This window comes from Sturnira hondurensis, unplaced genomic scaffold (assembly GCF_014824575.4).
Source record: "Sturnira hondurensis isolate 20B ecotype Veracruz unplaced genomic scaffold, ASM1482457v3 Scaffold0006571, whole genome shotgun sequence".
Taxonomy (NCBI): Eukaryota; Metazoa; Chordata; class Mammalia; order Chiroptera; family Phyllostomidae; genus Sturnira; species Sturnira hondurensis.
This window is the reverse complement of record NW_028079202.1, coordinates 2,073,579-2,095,499: the sequence shown is the minus strand read 5'-3', so window position 1 is coordinate 2,095,499 and position 21,921 is coordinate 2,073,579. Positions and strand designations below refer to the sequence as shown.

Genomic DNA, 21,921 nt, shown 5'->3' with positions numbered 1-21,921 from the left:
TGGAATACACTGCTCTGTGGTAGAGGGAGAGCAAGCAGTGGGTCTTTTGAGACATTGGTGTCCTGTCCACTGACATGCACAGCTCACAGCTGGTCCAGGCCCTGCCCAGGCCCACCACACAGCACCCCAGCAGGCCCCGGAGTACCCAAAACCAGCAGTGGAGTGTGATACTGATCCAGAAGTGTGTACGTGGAGTTCTGCAGCTTGCCATGCCATGATTGACCTCTAAGTCAGCAATTTTTAACCTTTTTCATCTCACGTCATATATAAGCTAATTACTAAAATTCTGCAGCACACCAAAAATATATGTTATTTGCCTGTCTGACAAAACAAAGGTATAATTTTGATTCATTCACACTGGATGGCAATTGTTGTGTTGGCTGTTGTCATTTTTAAAAAGATTTTATTTATTTATTTTTACAGAGGGGAAGGGAGGGAGAGGGAGAGCAACATCAATGTGTGGTTGCCTCTCAAGCGCTCCATACTGGGGAACCTGGTCCACAACCCAGGCATGTGCCTTGACTGGGAATTGAACCAGTGACCCTTTGGTTCACAGACCAGCACTCAGTCCACTGAGCCACACCTGCCAGGGCAATATTTTTTTTTATTTGACAATCTAAGGGAAAAGAGGTCAGTGCCCCTGACTAAATAGTTAGGTATTTCATCTTTTTAAAATTCTTGTAGCAAACTGGTTAAAAATGACTGCCATAAGTCATCAAGGAAACCCTGGACTGAAATCACCAGTAGGATTGTAGCTAGCTGGCATTTTTGTGGAGCCTCTGGCCATATACATATACAAGTATTTTTCTATCTAGTCAGTCACTTTTTTTCACCTCTTAAGTCAGTTTTATGATGTAGCAGCTCTTTCACTGTTTTTTTTACATCAGAGTTTCAATCCTAAAACACATTAAAATCAAGCAATGTAACAGTCCTAGTATAGATTAATGAATAATTTTGCTAAGATGAAAATAAATGCCTTCTCTTTTTTAAAAAGATTTTTATTTATTTATCTTTAGAGGGGAAGGGAAGGAGAGAGGGAGAGAAATATCAGTGTATGGTTGCTTCTCGTGCATCCCCTGCTGGGGACTGGCCCACAACCCAGGCATGTACTCTGACTGGGAATTGAAATGTGATCCTTTGGTTCACAGGTCTGTGCTCAATCCACTGAGCTACACCAGCCAGGGCTAAATACCTTCTCTTAGGAGAGGGGAGGGTTTACTGGATTTTGAGATGTAGCAAAGCTATGAAGGTATGTAATATACAGGATAGGGCATGAGTAGGTTTACAGTTGTTTATATGGGAAATAATACAATAATTGATAATACAGGAATAAACACTGTTTTGCATGCAGATGACTGTAAGCCTACTTTTGCCCACTCCTGTATAGGTTAGAGGAACTCCTTAATATAGAAATTCTAACTATTTAAAGCACTGTGTGTTGATATGTACATATAATGAAATTAGCCAGGTAGTGAACAATGAACAGTTGTATTGCATGTGAAAATGTTCAATACCTTTTTTCTGGTCTAGGGATCCAAGGTATCGTGGAGACTTATCGGGAATGCCTTCCTCAGATAAAACTCTATGGACCCACGAATTTCTCCCCAATCATCAACCATGTGGCCAGGTTTGCTGCTGCAGCTACACAGCAGCAGACAGCTTCAGTAAGTGTTGTCACCAGGGCAGGGAGTTGTGGGTCATAGTTGCTCCTAGTATCACTTATCTGTTGATTTGACTATTGCAATGTGGAGGAAAAACTCAAAGTGATGGTACAGTCATCCTCAGTTTTGGAGTAGTGTCTGTTGTTATATTAGTGATCATTACAAACAAGGCCAGAACAAGCAACCCTTTCATCCATGAGTCTTTTCTCTGTCTTTTGGATTAGTTTTTTGAATTGGTTCTATGCCCCATACCCACAAATGAAGGTAGACCTAACACATTAATTACTTACAACTTGAGTTGCTGTTGCAGAATTGCTCACTGTACTAAAAGGTTTTGTATCAGATAGCCCTTACCTGTAAGACCTCACATGCCATATCTTTTTTAGCTTCAGTATTCTCACGAATCAGGTAGGGATGATCACCTCATACAGTTATCCAAAGAGTGAAATAAGATCATTTGTATCAAGTGCACAGGATCTGGGCCACAGTGAACACTCAGCACATGTTAGGTATTGTTACAAATTTTACTCCCATTCCAGACTTGAATGAACCAAATGATGGAGTCACAACTTTACAATAACATTTTACAACTCTCTAAAAAGATTGGTTGGGGAGGACAGAAGTGAGAACATCCCCTACCCCCATAGCCAAGTTTTAAAGTGAGTGTTGCATGATAAACAGTTCTCTTGCTTTTCATTGGAGTTGTCACTTCCTCCCCTGCCTGATACTTTGACAAATTTAATACTTCAGTTAAGTCAGTATGATTTTGCCTGTGCTTTTCCATGTCTTGCTCCCATGAATTTATGTTCACCCTATTTTGTGCTCTGTTACACTTTTAATGAACCTATAGCATTTCTGTTGGTAAATTCCCTTGTCATTAGAGATTTCAGACTATTGTTAGATGGTGTCCTAGGTGGAGACTGGCGAGTAAAACAAGAAGGACACTAGTGACTCATTGAGGTGCTGATGTCAGCAGCCATTGCTTTTACTGCATGGGAGCTCGAGCTGCTCACTAGACTACTATTCTTTTTGGTAGCAATATTTTGTGCTCCTGATCATCACGGATGGTGTGATCACAGACCTGGACGAGACCAGGCAAGCTATCGTCAATGCTGCCAAGCTGCCCATGTCCATCATCATTGTTGGAGTGGGCAGTGCTGACTTCAGTGCCATGGAATTTTTGGATGGTGACAGTGGGAGTCTGCGTTCCCCATCAGGCGAGGCTGCCATCAGAGACATTGTCCAGTTTGTGCCTTTCAGACAGTTCCAGAGCGTGAGTACCATTCCTTCTACTTGACATTCTACAACCAGATGCCTGAGTAGGTGCTAGGGCAGGTGTGGGAATGTTCCATTTGAAGAGCCCTGATCAGAGTGGGTGGTTTCACTTCAGGTTGTACACTGCCTCTTACAGTCAGTTTGATAAACCACTAAACCAGTGTTGTTGTGAATACCTTAAAATATATTACATCTTTACCTTTATGACAACAGAAATACTCTATACAAGGATGTGACAGGCCTGCGAACCAGAGGATCGCAGTTCAATTCCCAGTCAGGGCACATGCCTAGGTTGCAGGCCAGTTCCCTGCAGGCCAACTCCCAGCAGGGGATGCATGAAAGGCAACCATACATTGATATTTCTCTCCCTCTCTCCTTCCACTCTAAAGATAAATAAATAAATAAAATCTTTAAAAATAAAAAAGGATGTGATGAATTTACCAGACTGTAAGTTGATTTGATGAAAATCTCTCAGGTGACTGTTTTACCCAGTTTACTCCAATGGTAACATCTTGTAAAACTGATACATTGATACAAGCAAGTCCCCACTCCATAAAATCCATCATGTTGCCCTTTCATAGCCACACCTATGCCCTCCCACCTTCATCCCTCCTTACCCATGGTAACCAGTAATTTGGTCTTCATTTATATGATTTTGTTATTTCAAGACTGTTATAGAAATGGATTCATACAGCATGTAACCTTTGGGACTGACTTTTTCACTCAGCCAAACTGCTCCATTTATTCCTTTCACTGCTGACAGCGTTCCATACTATGTACCAGTTTGGAACTGGTTTGAAGGATGTTTGTTTGAAGGATGTCTTCAAACTGAAGTTCCAAGTTTTGCCTATTGCACACAAAGTTTCTATCAACATTGCATATGGGTTTTTTTTTTGGGGGGGCGGTTGTTCTAAAAATTTTAAAACATTTTATTTATTTATTTTTAGGAAAAGGGTGGGAGAAAGGGGGGGAAGAAGCATCAATGTGTGGCTGCCTCTCATGTGCCCCCAGCTAGGGACCTGACCCGCAACCTAGGCATGTACCCTGGCTGGTAATCCAGCTTACTCTTTGATTTGGAGGCTGGTGCTTAACCCACTGAGGCATACCAGCCAGGGCCTGCATATAGGTTTTGTGTGAACATTTCTCAGTGATAAATACCTAGAAGTTACAGTTGCTGGGCCACATGATTGTTGCATGTTTCATTATTAAAGAAACTGTCCAACTTTTCCAGAGTGGTTGTGCCATTATATATCCCCATCAGCGATATGCAGGGCAAGATGTGGGCAGGGTATGAGATTAAGAAGCAGTAATATTGGGGGTCTTTGTGGTGATGAAACAATTGTGTATCTTGACTGTGGTGGTGGTTACACGGATCTGTCCAAATGATGGACAGACACGCATGTACTCATTGTGCACACACACAAAAACACACACATGAAAGCATGTGACACTGGTGAATCTCAGTAAAGTATGTGAACTGTACCAATGCACTCTCCTGGTTTTGACATTGTCTTGTTGTTATAGAAGATATTACCTTTGGAGGAAACTGTGCGTAGGTACATGGGACTTCTCTATATTATTTTTTCATCTTCCTATAAATCAATAATTATTTCAAAATAAAAAGTTAAAAAAATTAATACCTAGTGAATGAAAGACCCACATTTAAAAGTTAAAGAACAATAACAACAAAAAGTTTTCACACACCAGAAAATAACTTGATAAATGTCAGTGGGATAGAAAGCATTCTTTAGCTTATTCCATGTTCTTGGACTGTTCCTAAGACAAGATGCAGGCCTAGGAGTGGGAATTGCTCCTCCTTACTGACTAGTGTGGTATTTTTAGTATTCATTAGAAGAGCAGTGGCCCTGGCTGGCATAGCTCAGTGGATTGAGCACAGGCCTGCGAATCAGAGGATCGCAGTTCGATTCCCAGTCAGGGCACATGCCTGGGTTGCAGGCCAGTTCCCTGCAGGCCAACTCCCAGCAGGGGACGCACAAAAGGCAACCATACATTGATGTCTCTCTCCCTCTCTCCTTCCCCTCTAAAGATAAAAAAAAAAATTTTTTAAAAGAAGAGCAGTAAACATTTGGTTGCTAAAGTAGTCATCTGATTGTTTTCATTAGGCTCCCAAAGAGGCGCTGGCTCAGTGTGTCTTGGCGGAAATCCCCCAGCAGGTGGTGGGCTACTTCAACACGTACAAGCTCCTTCCTCCCAAGAACCCTGCTACTGCCACCAAGTGAAATCTCTCCTGCCTCCCCCAATCATGGACATGATGTCACATACTTTCAAACCATCATTTAGGGTGTGAACCCAGTTCTCTATGTATTACATTTACTTAAAGCATTCTTTTTATTCTTTTTGGGGGGAGGAAAAGTGCTAATTTAATATGTGCCCAATCAATTCAGTGGTTGCTTTTGACTTCTAGTAATTGCAGTCAGGCTGTTGGATTAGACACTCATGTGAGAAAAGCCAGTTTTGTTGTTATAATTGTTTACTTTCATAGGGTGAAAATGCCATTTTGAATGTTTGTCAATAGAAAAAATGAAAACCTATCGGGATGGTGCAATTTCAGGGTGCTATACTTTGTGTGTCACAAGACCATGTCCATCTTGGTGACAAGGCTTCTCAAAGGAAATGACACTGGATTTATTCCTATAATAGTTCAGTGCTTTTCCAGAGGCTACAAGTGCCCCCGCCTGCACCTAAGTTTTTGGCAGGGTAGATTTGGTCCAGTTCATGGCCCAGTTCACAGAGCAACAGCAGCCACCAGGACTTCCTGCAGAGTGCTGAATGACAAGGCACACACCTGGTCCTTATGATGTAATCAGTGACCTCATTCTCATATAAGTGGCCATCCATGTTTGCCACTCAGTCCTTTTGGTGCATGTAGAACACTGTCCATGTGGTCCATGAGCTCAGGGTCTGCAACTGCAGGCAATAGCTTGTCCTAGAATCTCCATTACTAGAGCATTTTCACTGTTTTTTTTTTTTTTAATGGCTAAGATTGCTTTGTCCAGGAAAACTATGAGGACCAAACCAGAATTTTATTTCCTTTTCATTTAAGAAAGATTACGCTTATTAAGAAAGGACAGTTTTATACTTTGCTTGCTAAGGTCCCATATGTTGATTTATACATAATCATTTAGATATTTTCTCCTTTTTTAAGTAGCATTTTTAGTCTGATTTTTAAACTCATGATAATGGTTATCAATGAATCAAAATTATACTTTCCATTTCAATAATGTGCCATTTCCTAAGTCCAGAATATACTGTGTTAAGCATAAAACCTACTATGACCAGTGTGGCTCAGTTCAAACATTGTCCCATAAACTGAGAGGTTGCCAATTCCATTCCTGGTCAGGGCACGTGTTTGGGTTGTGGGTTCGGTTCCCAGTTTGGGAATGTCCAAGAAGAAATCGATCAATATTTCTCACATCAGTGTTTCTCTCCCTCACTTTCTCCCTCCCTTCCCTTTTCTCTAAAAATAAATGAATAAAATCTTTTTTTTAAAAAAAGGAAGAAAACATTTTAAAAAGCATAAAACCTGTTATAACTTTTAAAAAATCCAACTTCTGCCTTAAGATAGAGTGCACTTTACACGCTTTTTCTCCCTGATTTTCCCTTTAGAACATATTAATGAGCAAACATATTATCATCAGAATAGATTCAGCAATGGTTATTGAGGACCCTTGTGCCAAATAGTGTGCATATCCATATATTGGCCAATAGTCTTTAATAATTCAACATTAAAAACTTCATATTGATCACAAATCCTCAAGTGGATGCATCCAGTGCTATGCTAATATGCCATTCAGTCCTGAAACTTGCACCAAAGCTCGTATATCTTGTTCTGTGAAATGTCTGGTTCTTCCAAGTGTGGAGCCTTTCTTGTCCTGTGTTCTAATTTTATTTGGCTTAGATGCAACATATGAATATTGCTGTGGTTTTCAGAATTTTGTTTTTTAAACACACTCCCAAAGCCCCTCCTTACTCCCTAATGCTAACCAGCCCTGCAGTACCAGCATCTTCTCTATGGACTACTAAGGACCACTGGCTGTGACTGGTCATCAATCCACTGCCCAGATCACAGTACTTCTGACACCACTGTCCAACTGATTTGATCATCACAATGTCATATTCTGGTTTTAACCAGAATTATTTCCTTTTTACAATTAATTATTATTCATTTTTGATCAGATTCATCCATAGATGCTGTTTCTCATAAGAACTCTGGTTCCAGCAAATTAGGGTAATGGATACCTTCTTGCAGTTTGGAATAAAAGCAGTTACAATTTGTAAATTATTTTATAAAGCCTGTACAATTCCTACATTTCACCTCATTGTGTGTGATTTACTATTATTTTATATTAAAATAGCCCCTTACCCTGTTGTGCCACCATTCATTCAAGTGCTATTAGTTCTTAAAGTGCATTTAAAGAAACGGTAACCAGACATGTTACAAGCATATGGCTGGGACAACAGTGCCCTGGGTGGACACACTATTTCTCACACATGCCTGTACAGAGAGGACAGTATACCAGTCAGCACAGTCAGGTCGTGGAGGCATAGAGTTGGATCCAAAGCTTACATCAGTCTGCTGTCTCTGAGCAGGTTCAGGGCTCACTGCAGGGTATGCCTCATCCTCATGCTTTGTATTGTTTATGTGTCTCCTGGAAAGTCATCTTGGTCAATCTCTCCATGTATGTGGTTTACAGTCATAGAAGTGACACATAAGCAAGACAACTGACTGGGATTTCAAGAATTGTTTCATGCTTTTTGGATATCATCCTTGACAATAAGTATATAAGTTACAAATACAGGGTCTGGCAGAAGTAAGGCCTGCTTGAGTGTGGTTGGTAGGGTAAATAATATGGAGGTAACAATTTATAGTTTTAATTTGAACATTTCACCTAAAATTTCATATGGTGTACTTGAATGTGGTACTGTTATGTTACAGAATTATATGTTTATGATTTTGTAATAAAAGTTTGTAATGAAATAAGGGTGTTATTTGTGTTGGGCCCTATTAGTTGATATTAAGCACATCTTCCATTTGAATTCCCTTTGGATAAAGATATTTCTTGATGTGATACAATAGTGCCTTATTTTCATTTTTATTCTTCTCTACATGTTATCAAAACCAGTGGAAAATTTAGAAATAAAGTGAACGTAGTATGTTAAGTTGCCTGTGTGCCATATTTTACTGAATTAAAGAGTTTGGGTAATGTTAATATTTTGTGGAGTTTATTAGTTTAAAAGATGTTGACTACATTCAAGATACTTTCTGGGTACAGAAGGGAAAGGTTCTCAGCTTATAGCTAGAGTGAACTGGGAAATACTGCTTCTCACATTTTACAAGTCATGTTAAGCAGGACAGAATATCCACTTAACTTTAAAAAAAAGTTTTGCTTTGCCTCTGTTGCATTCATTGGGCAAGGCCCTGGGGATACAATGGTGACTGAGGCAGCTAGAGTTGCTGCATTCCTAGAAATAGTGGATTGGGAGTGGGGAGAAGGGGGATGAATATTAAATGAGTATTATGGGGGCATGAGATCAGTGTATGATGTAACATGTCATAAGGGGACCTGACCTATCTGGCCAGCAAGGAGCACTTTCCCTGAGGATGTGGTTTTTAAGCTCTGACCTGAAAGTTAGCTGGGTGAAGAAGTTTAAAAGCACTTGTGAAGGTGCAAGTCAACAGCAAATATGGAGAGAAATGTTTTAGGAAAGGAAAGATTTAAATTTGCTGGAATATATAGTGCAGTGTGGTAGGGTCACATCTGGGACCATCTGAGGCATGCAGGGGAGTTCAGACTCAGGCTAAGGGTCACAGCTGCCACTGAAGGAAGGCACTTCAACAAAGGGATGATGGCTCTGTCTTTGCCTTGGTGGTCAACTTACAGTGGAGACTCCACTGTTTGGTCATACACTTGCTAAGTATCTGATTGTAGGTCAGGTTCTGAATTCTGCTTTTTCTGCCACAGCCTTCCACTACCTCCAGGTATGTTAGTGCCATATCTCATGCCTGATGCTGACACAGATCCCAAGGATGCCAAACCCATGCTTTTAGCAAGATGGGCACCCTTGGCACTTGGCACTCAGTGTGTCTGTTTTTGGCCAAATTCTCTAAACCTCACAGCAGGTTACAGTGTCCTTGGAGAATGATTCTGTAGCTTGGCTATTGCTTTTTTCCTCCCAAGAAGTGATCAGTGAAACAAGTATTATAAGAGGCCATGCCTTCTGGCAACAGTTAAAGGACAGCCAGAGGATCTTTGGTGTTTCCACAAGTGGACTCACCAGGCACTGGGTTTTCACCAGCACGTTCCCAGCACTGGACTCTGAAAAATTTTAGGAGTTAGGGTTAGTACTGCAAACCAACAGGTGAAGTCACCAAGAGTAAAATTTCTAATTGACCTCAAAGATTACCATCAAAGGAAAAGGAGACGGCATGTGACAGGAAAACAACTGGAGCAAAGATGAGGCAGGCTTTGTGCTAGTGTCTTCTGCCTCCAGGCATGGAGATCTTGAGCACAGAGGGGAGCTCTGAACACTGCTGACGGGAGTAGCTGCCCCCTCCTCCAGTCATTGCTATCTGGCTGCCCAGTGACCCACGACAGCTCTGCAGTCCTCACAAAGCAAGACCTTTCCTGTAGCTCCTCTGTAACCCTGTCTGACCACACCCTCTCTGCCCTGGAGCTGTGTCATCCATTAGCTATGTCCCTTCCCAAAGAAGTCCCTCCCCTCCTAGCTTGCTCATGCTTTATTTTTGTTAACCCCTGGCTCTCCAGTGGAAACTCACTTCCTCTAGCCATCTTAAGTGGACCTCCCACTGAGCATGGAGGCAAATAAATGCTCCCCTTCTACTTCAGGTAGGATTTGCCTCTGAAAACCTCCAGCTTGTACTCTCATCATCAGATCAGATGAGCTCTATTTCTCCTGGTGATCATCTTGTTCTCCACCTCACTTTGGCCTACCCCTGAGGTCATGCTCTGGACCTCTTCATTATCGCTAAGAAGCCCCTCTAAATCTCAACTTCAAGTCTTGGTCTCCCACTAACAACACACTCCAGTTTACTCCCTTTACTCCACTGGCACCTGCCAATCATTCTCCACTGGCATCTTCAGTCCACTAACCCTGCCATCTTTCCACATGTTTCTGGTGTGGACTCTGCTCCTCTTCCAGATATATCTCCTACAATCTCTGGTCCTTTGTGGACTTTCTTTCTCTGGTGGGGATGTGCCTGGTGTACTCTTAGCTCGTCCTGCAGGTCTCTATTCACTTGGAAGCCTGCTCCCTCACTCCTACAGGTCTTCAGTAAGTGTCACTGCCACACTATTTAAAATTGTACCTCTTTCCCTAGTACTTTCTACCCCTGTTCCTTGTTTAGGGTTTGCTTTCATGGTTTCCTGTCCTCTTCATTCACTCACATGCAAGTGTTGAGAAAGTGGGGCCATTTAATATTCATTCCTCTTTGTTCATTTTGTTCACTGCTGCATTCCTAGAGCCCAGAGGAAAGTGCAGCATTTAGCCAGCTTTCCCTAGCAGACATGGACATTGAAGTTCACATTAGGTTCTATGATGAAGCTAGAGGAGCCCCAGATAAAGAAACAGTGTCTTTATACTTGTTCATGTGAGTCCATCCCCAAGTATAAAGGACACATGGACAATAACTAAGGGTGGGGGGTGGAAATGGGAAGGAGGTGGGGAGCATGGGGCAGGGGGGGCGGGCAGGGTTGGGAATATAAGACAGAAAGCTGTACTTGAACAAGAATTAAATAAAAAAATTATTTAAAAAAAAGAAACAGTGTCTTGAAGTCAGAAAGTGGGTGGGCTGTCAATATTGATGATACACATGCTGTAAAAACCTTTTTATCTCATAACAATCTCTACCCACTTTATACATGGGACAGCAGAGTTCCAACTGTATTAATTCTTCACACTCCTAGTTTAGTGAACTCTGTGGTTAGTCCCTTTCTGAAAGACAAGCAAAATCTGGAACTTTTTCTCTGATATGCAATATAAATATCCTAACATGGCAGACTTTACTGCCATTTTGCCCCATGAAATCTTGGGAAATGTATTATTTGAAAAGGTCCTTTTTAAGGTGGAAGCTACTTATATCGAGTTCATCCAGGATCTTCATGTTTGGGTAGTGTGGTACCTTTGTCCTTGAGCTGTGCCGTCTTCTGCAGTGATCCTGGACACAGGATTTTGTTTTGTGATTTGTGTAATGGGCTGGTAGTGGGAATCTTTAAATTCCCTTTAGAGTCTGATTCTGATATAAACAACAGAGGCATATTTGTATAAAGCTGGGTACAAAAAACTGCATTAGAGCCTTGCTAACATGCCTCAGAATTCCCTGGATCTGAATTTTTCATTACTCAGGATTCTGGATAGACAGGGTCCCTGTATTTCTGTACAGTCATTGTGTGTTGAGTGACTGGAGGAACAGAGCAGCAGTAAGGGTGGTTATGACCTTTCATGGTGCCTCCCTTTCCTCACCCAAGGGAGCTGTTGTCAAGAAATGTCAGGTTGTATTGCTCAATGAAGCATATTTATTTGACTTTTGTATCATCACTTCTACTCAGAAGTTAAAGCAGGAAAGTTATAGCAGGAAAAATACAGCCAATAAAAACTCATAGAGGAAAACATCAAATTTTACTACAATGTATGGATAAGTTACTTAAGATATGAATGTTTTAAAATATGAATATAAATTCATATTTTAAGTACCTATGGTCTGATTCAATATAATAAATTCCATAGCAATGTAATGATTAATGTCTTTCAAAGACTTAAAAAAAATTCTCATAGGGAGGTAAAAGAACTATTATAAATACAGAATAGGCCCAAAATACTGAAAGTACAGACTTTTTTGTTGGTGTTCTATGTAGCAATGTTTCACCTAATGCATAACTGAAATGAAACAGAGTCTGCTATATGTTATTTTATGGTTATTTAATGCCAGTGTTTAGCTAAAGATGGTTCCTAGAGTATAGAGCAGGGCTCTGTTACTCCTTTTCTGTGGCAGTACTTAGAGATTTTTAGTGGATTCTGATACAACACTTGGTGTAGTTGTACACTTTAAAAATAATTTCAAGTTTAAAGTTGTCTGTTTTAGTTAGCCCTGGCCAGTGTGGCTCAGTTGGTTGGAGTGTCCTGTAACCAAAAGGAAGGCTATGGGTTCAGTTTCCAGTCAGGGCATGTATCTAGGTTGTGGGTTTGATCCCCAGTCCAGGCATGGTCTTGGTGCTTACTGGAAGCAGCCAATCAATACTTCTCTCTCACATTGATGTTTCTCTCTTTCCCTTTCTAAAAGCAATGAAAAAATGTCCTCAGGTAAGGATAAAAAATAAAATAAAACGTTATCTTTTTTAGATAAAAAAGGCATTGCTTATTTTGACATAATATAAGTGTTGGGTTGCCAGATTTAACAATTAAAAATCCAGGACATCAAGTTAAGTTTGAATTTAGATAAACAGTGAATAATGTTTTAGCATAGACATGTCCTAAATATGGCCTGGGACATACCTATTCAAAAAAGTTATCCACTACCTGTTCCCTGTATTTTGTCTGGCAATCCTTTCTATGTGGCAGATTGTGAAAGTGGCTACACCCCTCACATAGTCATTTAACTAGTGACAATGGACTGTGAAGGTCCAGAGAAGAGAGATGGGTTCGCAGTGGTGGGGAAGAAAGAAGTTGGGGAAGCTCAGTCTGTATCTCTGGCCAAGATAATGTGAAATTTTTGATGTGGTGTTTAAAGTGCTAAACTCCAGTGATGCTCCACAGTTAATATTTTTACTGAAGTTTTTATAGTGTCCTCACTGGGTAGTCAGCCTGTCTTCATTGGTGACTTGAGGGGAATAAGACTCCCTCACTGGGAACCTCACCTCTGAGCTTTGCTAACGCTGGATGTGTGAGCACTTCCTAGCTGAGAAGAGTGAAAAAGTATAGAAGACTGACACCTGGAGGGCTGATACATTATAAAGCCAGATTATTTTGGCAAAAACCTCAGCAGTAACTGTGCAGCCTGACAGAGGTATAGAGAGGTGTACTTGGGACTGTGGGTCTTGCTCCATCCATGTTTCATTTGGAGATTCCACTTACTCAGCTACTTCTTACTGAACACAAACTTAGTTATGCTACCCTGGAAAAAGTATTTAAAAATATTTTTAATCAGAAAATGTAGGAAAAAAGTCTCCCCATCCATCTTTTACTGTATGCCTACCCTTCTCTCATACTTCTTATTTTAAAGCAAAATTGGAATTAATATTAGTAAGAATAAGTTCTGAACCTGGGGTCTGGTAGGAACTAGGAAATGATAAGACCATGGTATTTATGAAGAAGAATGAATTTATTAAGATTTCTTGGGAGAAATGTGCTTGTTATGCACCCAGCAAATGAGCTGAGGACATTTAAGGCTGGGACTCAACATTTTACTCATAGTTGCTCCTGGGCCCTTCTTACCACTGCCTCTTGAATCCCCATGACATTCCCCTCATCTCATTTTTCTGTGCCTCTGTCCTATTTCTCCAACCAACAGCTGTTTCCTACCATAGTTCATGAAAGTAAGTGTATTAGTCTACAAGGACTGCCATCACAGCATGCCACAGCATGGCACTGAACACTAAGAATTTATTTTTTCATGGTTCTCGAGGTGGACAGAGCAAGATCAGGACACTTGAGAGTTGGCTTCCCTGAGGCCCCTCTCCTTGTCCAGCAGGCACTGTCTTCCCCATGTCTCTTCACACTGCTCTTCTTTGTGCACATAGCCCTGATGTATCCTGGGGCAGACAGCAGAGCTGCCTCCAGTGCCTATACTACGAACAAGAAGGTGAGAGGTGCCTTTCCTCTCACCTTCTCTCTGCAAACCTACTTGATGATTTTCTGGGATATGTCTTTGAAGCAGTATGGATGAGTTCTAAGCTGTGCTGCTGGATTTTGCTAAGCCCTGCCAGAACTTAGCAAAAGTTCCAGTCCAACTTCACACTTGGCAGCACTTGGTATTGTTACCTGCTTTCAAATATTTCCCAATTTGATGGATAGACAGTGGTATTCCATTTTTGTTCTGAGCAGTGCTTCTTTGAGTACAGGAAGTCAAGCATCTTTTCTATTTTCATTACCTACTTATTTTGCTTTCATGAATCTTCTATTAATATTTTTTTTCTGTTTGAAAAAACTGAGCTTGCTGTCTTTATACAAAGAAAGAATAAGAGCTCATCTTTGCCTTGTTATAATTTACAATTAAGCAGAAATCAGAAAACAATGGAGCTGTACTATGTGGTACTCCCTAATGTGCAAAGAAAGTCCCATGAGGTTAGACTCATCATGGGCTGATGTTTTCAGAGGAAGCTGGCAGAGTCAGAAGTATTGGACAGAGACAAGTGAGGAGAGACAAATTCCAATTTTACCAGGAGGCAGAGACAAATGCCAGAGGAAGAAAGGTAGGTGCTAGCTCCAGAAAAAGCAAGAAGACCAGTTTCCATGGAGGGTTTGGTTGGGGCAGTGTGAATGACATTTGAATAAATAAGATTCAATCAGTAGGAGGAACTCATAGGTCCCTGAGCAGAGAAGTCACATGGCCAAAGCGATTGCTATGGTTTGGACGTTCGTACCTTCCTCTTAGGTTTTGTATATTGAAATCCTAACTCCCAAAGAGGACAATAGAAAGAGTTGTTCTGCCATCATGAATGGGATCAGTGTTCTTATAAAAGAAGCTGCAGAAGAATCCCTCGACCCTTCTACCACATGAGGACACAAGAAGGAGGCTTGTATGAATCAGGAAAAGGGCCCTTCCTCATCATGCTGGGCTGTGATTCCTGACGTCTAGCCTCCAGAGTGGTGAAAAGTCAAGTTCTGCTGTTTATCAGCCACCTGTCTGTGATATTTTATTACAGTAGCTTAAATGGATGAAGACAGTGGCATTTTTATTATATTTTATTGATTATGCAATTAAAGTTGTCCTGATTTTTCTGCCTTTGCCCCCCTCCACCCAGCACTCTGTACTCTCTCAGGCAATCCCCACACCATTGTTCATGTCCATGGGTCATGCATGTAAGTTCTTTAGCTACTTCATTACTGTACTATGCTTTATATACCCACATCTACTTTCTACCTACTTGTACTGCTTAATCCCCTCACCTCTTCACCCATCCCCCTACAACCTTTCCCATCTGGCAACCATCAAAACACTCTGCATATCCATGATTTTGTCTCTGTTATTCTTGTTTGCTTGGTTTGTTTTTTAGATTCAGTTGTTGACAGGTATGTATTTATTGCCATTTTATTGTTCATTGCTTTGATCTTCTTAAGTATGTCCTTTTATAACTTCATGTAATAATGGTTTAGTGATGATAGACTCCTTCAGTTTTTTTCTTGTCTGGGAAGCTCTTTATCTGCCCTTCAATTCTAAAGGATAGCTTTGCTGGGTAGAGTAATCGTGGCTGTAGTTTCCTGCTTTTTCATCACTTTCAATATTTCCCCCCACTGCCCATCTCTTACTGGATATTATTGACTTGAATGTCTATTTTCTTCACCAAATTAGGGAATTTTTCTTTCGTTAGATTTTCAAATAGATTTCCAATTTCTTGCTCTTTCTCTTCTCCTTCTGGCACCCCTGTGATGCCAATGTTGGACCACTTGAAGTGGTCCCAGAGGCTGCTTACACTATTCTTGTTTTTTTTGGATTCTTTTATCTTCTTGTTGTTCTGACTGGTTGTTTTTGCTTCTTTATATTCCAAGTCATTGATTTTACTCTCAGCTTTATTCTGTCTACTGTTGTTTCCCTTTAAATTATTCTTTATTTCTATAATTAGAAATTTATTTCATTTCTAACTGGTTCTTTTTCATGCTGTTAAGGTCCTCACTAAGTTCTTTGAGTATCCTTATAATCAGTGTTTTGAACTCTGCATGTGAAAGATTGCTTATCTCCATTTTGTTTAGTTCTTTTTCTGGAATTTTGATCTGTTCTTTCATTTGAGCCATGTTTCTTTGTTTCTTCATTTTGGCAGCTTTTCTGTATTTGTTTCTATGTCTTAGGTAGAGCTGCCATGACTCTCTGTCTTGATAGCATGGCCGAGTGTAGTAGGTGTCCTGTAGTCCAGTGGCACAGCCTCACCTATCATCCAAGCTGGATCCTCAAGGTGTGCCCTTCTTGTGGGCTGAGTACAGCCTCCTCTTGTAGTGAAGACTCAGGGATGTGGCAGGTCAATGTGAGGAATTTAGCCAGGCCAGTCAGTTGCAAAGATTGGCTGTGGCCACTGACCATCATCCTCCACCCTCCATGGTGGATCAGTTGTGCAGGGGCAAGGTTGTGGTGCTTTGACCTTGTCTGTAATTCACTACTGGGTATGCAGGCTCTGGGGTTTTCTGAGTGGTGCAGGGTGATATCAGCCCCTATTGTATTTTGCCCAGGGCCACTCTGCCTGAGCTATACAGCAATCTGAGATGGCTGCTACTTTTGCTGGGCTTGGAGATTCTGAGGTGAAGCCAAGCTGTGAATATAGTCTGGCTGCTGCTGTGCAGTGCCTAGGGCCGCTTAGCAAGAGGTACAGGGCTGGTGGCTCACTGAGACCAGTTGTTGCTTGTTTGGAAGGATTTAGAAAGTTGTGAAGATTGAGCCAAGCCCAGCCACTAATGTGGAAAAGCCATTGTTAACAGTTGTACTTTGGGTAGGACAGAACCTCAGGTGATCTCCAGGGCAGGGGAAAACAGTGTTGGCCAGGTTGATGGAGTTTCAGATAGGCACCCACCTGCCAGCTCTGTGGCTCTTCCCACCTTTCTTTCTGGGAGAAAGCTGTCCCTCAGCTCTTGGCTTGATGCCAGCTTGTGCAGTTCCTCCTAGTACGTCACTAGTGCCTTTCAACCTGCTACCCCAGTGCTAGAGCTCAGAGACAGTGAGCCTGAGTAAGTTTGTGTGTGGGTTCTTTAACCCACTGATTATAAGGATTATAAGGAACTGCTTGGGACTGTAGAAGTTTCTTCCACTGACTCAACCTCTGTTAGTTTTTGCAGCCAGAAGTTATGGGGTCTTCCTGACACTGGTACCCTGGGCTGGGAGGCCTGTTGTGGGGCTGGGGCTCCTTGCTCCCAAAATATACCTCCTGAATTTTTATCCACCACATGTATATGTGAGAACAGTTCGTTCCACATCTCCATCCCTCCTACCATCTGGATGGATGTGTTTTCTTTAATTCCATAGTTGTCAGACTTTCACTGAACTTGAATTCTGCTGGTCTGAGTAAAGGTTGTTCTATAATTTATTTGTAATCTTGATGTGGTCGTATGAGGAGATGAGCCATGTTTACCTATGTTGCCATCTTGACCAGAAGTCAAATAGTGGTATTTTATTAAGATCTGATTTCTCCCATGGCAATGGGATTGAGACAATAGACCAGTGATTAGTGAAGACTATAGGTAAAAAGTGAATGTTTATTAGAACAAAAAATAATGTAGTCAGGTATTACCAGTGGAATTGAAAAAGAAATGATAATTAGACCTAAGAAAGGAAAAGGATTTGGTGACACTATATAAAGAAAGGAAGAGGTATTGATTATTCTGAGGTCTTAGTTTAAGAGACTGGAAAATGAAAATGATAGTATCTGAAATAGGATAGTTTCAGAGGAGCAATAAGTGACAGGAAAAGCATAAAATTCCAATGGTATTCTATTTTAATTTCTTTTTTAAAATATATTTTATTGATTATGCCATTACCGTTGTCCCATTTCCCCCTCTTCATTTCCCTCCACCCTGCATACCTCTCCCTCCTATTTCCCCCCCTTTAGTTCATGTCCATGTGTCACAAGTTCTTTAGCTTCTACATTTCCCATACTATTCTTGTCCTCCCCCTGTCAATTTTCTACCTACCGTTTATGCTATTTATTCTCTGTACCTTCTCCCCTCTTCTCCTCCTCCCACTCCCCTGTTGTTAACCCTCCTTGTGATCTCCTTTTCTATGATTCCGCTCCTGATCTAGATTTCTGCTTAGCTTGCTTTTGCTTTAGGTGTGGTTGTTAATAACTGTGAGTTTGCTGTCCTTTCACTGTTCATATTTTTATCTTCTTTTTCTTAGATAAGTCCCTTTAACATTTCATATAATAAGGGCTTAGTGATGATGAACTCCTTGAACTTGACCTTATCTGAGAAGCACTTTATCTGCCCTTCCATTCTGAGAGTTTTGCTGGATAGAGCAATCTTGGATGTAGGTCTTTGGATTTCATGATTTGGAATACTTCTTTCCAGCCCCTTCTTGCCTGTAAGGTCTCTTGAGAAATCAGCTGACAGTCTGATGGGAACACCTTTGTAGGTGACTGTCTCCTTATTTCTTGCTGCTTCTGGAATTCTCTCCTTCACTTTAATCTTGGCTAATGTAATTATGATGTGCCTTGGTGTGTTCCTCCTTGGGTCCAACTTCTTTGGGGCTCTCCGAGCTTCCTGATCTTCCTGCAAGTCTATTTCTTTTGCCAGATTGGGGAAATTCTCTTTTATTATTTGTTCAAATAAGTTTTCCACTTGCTCTTCCTCTTCCCCTTCTGATACCCCTATAATTCAGGTGTTGGAACATTCAAAGATGTCCTGGAGTTTCCTAAGCTTCTTCTCATTTTTTTGAATTCTTGCATCTTCATTCTTTTCTGTTTGGTTGTTTGTGTCTTCCTTCTGGTCCACTCCATTGATTTTAGTCCCAGATTTGTTTCCATCACTATTGGTTCCCTGTGCAATTTGCTTCATTTCACTTAGTGTAGCCTTCATTTTTTCATCTAATTTGTGACTGAAATCAACCAGTTCTGTGAGCATCCTGATCACCAGTGTTTTGAACTGTGCATCTGATAGGTTGGCTATCTCTTGGTCACTTAGAAGTATTGGCTCTGGGGCTTTGAGCTGTTCTTCTGCTTGAGCCATAATGTTTTGTTCTGTTAGCGCCTGTTGCATATGAGGGGCAAAAGCTTAGGTGTTCATCAGGGTGGGTCAGCCCACTCACTGGGTTGTGACTGGGGGCGGAGTCAGAAAGGGAGCTATGGTGTTTGTTCTACTCTCTTTTGCATTTTGGTCCCTTCTGCTGCTTCCCACAAGCAAATTTGGCCCTTCTGGTGTTGGTTCCTGGGCCATGAGCTTGTATTTGTTCTTGGACCCTGTGGGTCTCCCCAACGAACTTTCCTGTGAGACTAGGAACCTCTCCTGGCACCTCAACCCCTGAAAGTTTTTCCAGTTGGTGCTTTTAGGCTTAATTTCCCGTTGCTGGGGCCCTAGGTTGCTCAGTCTGTCTCACTGACCATTTTTAAACCTGCCTGGTTTTTCTGTGCATGGTCAGCCAGCCACCTTGTGAGCCTTATTGGGTTTTCATTCCGCACCCACCCAGGTTGCCAATCCCTGCCTCCTCCTGCCAGGACCCCTCTCTGCTGGCTGCCAACTCTGCCCCTCTTACCAGTCTGGATGAATGGTTTGTTGTTGTTGTCGGACTTTGGCACAATTCACTTTTCTGTCTGTTTTGTTATATTTTGTTTCTAAATTTTTGCTGTCCTTAAATTTGGCTGTGCAAGGAGGTACAGTATTTCCACCTACACCTCCATCTGGTCAGAAGTCCCAATTTTAATTTCCTTACAGGGTGTAAGGGAACAGAATAAATTCATAAGTTCAGGATTTTTTTCCTTCCCCCTGCTATTATTGGACTCTTTTCAGGCCTTATTTTCACATTTTATTTATGTTTTTCTAATCACTCTTTCTATGCATAAATTCTCTTTTATCAAGAAAGAACTATTTAGTAATTTCTCTACATTCTTTCCAGGGGTGTCCAGCCTGTGGCGGATGAGCTGCGTCTGGCCCAGGATGGCTATGAATGTGGCCCAACACAAAATTCTAAATTTACTTAAAACATTATGAGATTTTTTTGTGGTTATGTGTTGCAATATATTTAATATGTGGTGTAAAACAACTCTTCTTCCAGTGCGACTCAGAGATGCCAAAAGTTTGGACACCCTTGCTTAAACCCTGAAAACATCAACCAAGCTTTTGTATAACTCAGCATGTTTTTATGATACTCTAACACAAGATTGAAAAAATGGTGACTTTACTAAATGCTACATTTTACTATAGTGATTGATTTATATACACATCGTTTACTAAATGTATCTATGTTGTAGGCATTCTGGCTAACAGAATTTGTCAACGCCCTTTCAGCAAAATGCTCTTCAGTGTCCATCTTCCAGGGATTGGAAATAGGCTTATACAGAACTTAATGTTATATACTAATGGCATTTATTTGAATGGAATTGTATATGTGTTATTACCTCTGATGTCAGACTGGCTTCTTAGCCTCTGCACAGCACGAGACTCTAGTAGTTATGTTAATGCTAGCTGACTCATGAGGACAGCTTCCTAAAGTGTACCTTATTAACTTGGAGATTTTGTAAATATCTGTATATGTAGGTTCCACAAATTACAGAGCTATGTCAGTTTGACAAGTATACAGTCTGTATTCCTACCCTCATCACTTCTTACTAATGCTGATGGTCAAATCTGGCACCTTTTGAAGCAAATGCTTGAGAAAGGTTCTAAGAAATGTCCATTTTGCCTCCAAGAAGTTGAAAACTATGTGATTCCTGCCATCTGAGTCGGTTGAGCCAGGTCACTGAAGCAGACTGCTGCCTTTTCAGCTGGTCTGAGGGAAAATATTGGAGTTTGCATCTCCAACAAAGGGCATGGCTTCTCCAGCATGTTGCTGCAGTGTGGTGTTCTCAGGACTGTGAGTCTTGTTGAAGAACCTGACTTCCAGGGGTGGTTCTGCAGGGGCAGCTTGCATACATGGCTCTGCAGCATCTCTGCTTCCTGGCAGAAGTTAATATTCATATACATAGAACATTTAACAGATACTAGCAGCACCATACAAGACTTTAACACATGCACACACATATTTTTGAGACAAAAGGTTAGTAAGTTATAGCCAAGACTAAGGTAATCAAATGAAGGGAAGAAACACCATCAAGAAAAGAGGAAGCAGAAAAACATTACCAACTGTTTGAAGCTAATGAAAAGAGACAGGGATGGTTTCTTAATAATCTTCTTGTTACCACTGCATAAGACATTCTATGTTCTAGAAACAAAGCCCAGGATTGACTTGTGCCTTCTCAGGGTCCCACCCAGATCTTTCCCCATCATTAATGAAAGCCACCATGCTGGGGACAATGACTCTGGGTACTAGTGAGGTTACATCTAAGGTAATTAGACATTTAATGCTGAATCTTTCCTTTGACTTTAATTGTCAGCACCCCTTCCCCAGTCTCAGCAGAAGTAGCTATGCTGATGAAGAGGGAGTGACTGAGAGTTCTGCTGAGTGACGCCACCCTTCTGATCTGCTGGGGCCTTTCCTCTGCTGGGGCAAATCCTGCTCTGTGTCTGAATCTGTACAGTGGTCTCTGCTGGCTCTCTTCCTGCATCCTCACATCCTTGTCCTTTACCTTCTCCTCTGGAGTACTCACTATTTTGGGGGAAGAAACAGTTGCAAAGAATTAGTTTTGAAATCATAACCAAAGACACTGGAGTCTTTTGATTACTATACAAAGACTAAGGGTCGCCATCAAAACAGAGATGGCCTGAATTCAGTTAAGAAGGGTATCACATCTGCCTTGCATGCACTGTCATTTGGCTGAGCTTTCTCATGTCGTGGAGACTGGGTTTCAGCTCCATGTGTAGCTCTCAGGGTGATATGAACTGCCTGTTTGTCCTTGCCCAGGATTCTCTCTTTTTTTTTTTTTTTGATCCTCATTCTCTCTGAATTAGGTGCTCAAGACTCTTTGCTTTGCTTTTAAAATATGTGTTTATTTATTTAATAAAGATAACATTTTAAATATTTATTTTTAATGAAAAGTATTAGTCAAATATCATAAAATACTATAGAAAGTGTGGTTTTCCTCCTGCATAAGCTGATGACAGATCCTCATGGAGAAACTCATATCTCTTCCCCTACAATCTTCTCCATTCCTCCTGCAGA

At 41.1% G+C, this 21,921-nt stretch overlaps 1 protein-coding gene across 6 annotated transcripts in view; it reads left to right on the top strand.

Annotated features, from left to right (window-relative positions):
* Nucleotides 1–5,295, top strand: part of CPNE3 (copine 3) — a 63,246-nt gene extending 57,951 nt beyond the window's left edge. For all 6 annotated transcript variants that reach the window (XM_037050202.1, XM_037050201.1, XM_037050204.1 and 3 more), the window contains 3 exons: nucleotides 1,531–1,664; nucleotides 2,698–2,934; nucleotides 5,060–5,295. In XM_037050202.1, the coding sequence (XP_036906097.1) occupies nucleotides 1,531–1,664; nucleotides 2,698–2,934; nucleotides 5,060–5,176 (488 nt within the window). In that variant the 3' untranslated portion in view covers nucleotides 5,177–5,295. The remainder of the gene's footprint in view (nucleotides 1–1,530; nucleotides 1,665–2,697; nucleotides 2,935–5,059) is intronic.
* Nucleotides 5,296–21,921: the final 16,626 nt, after the last annotated feature.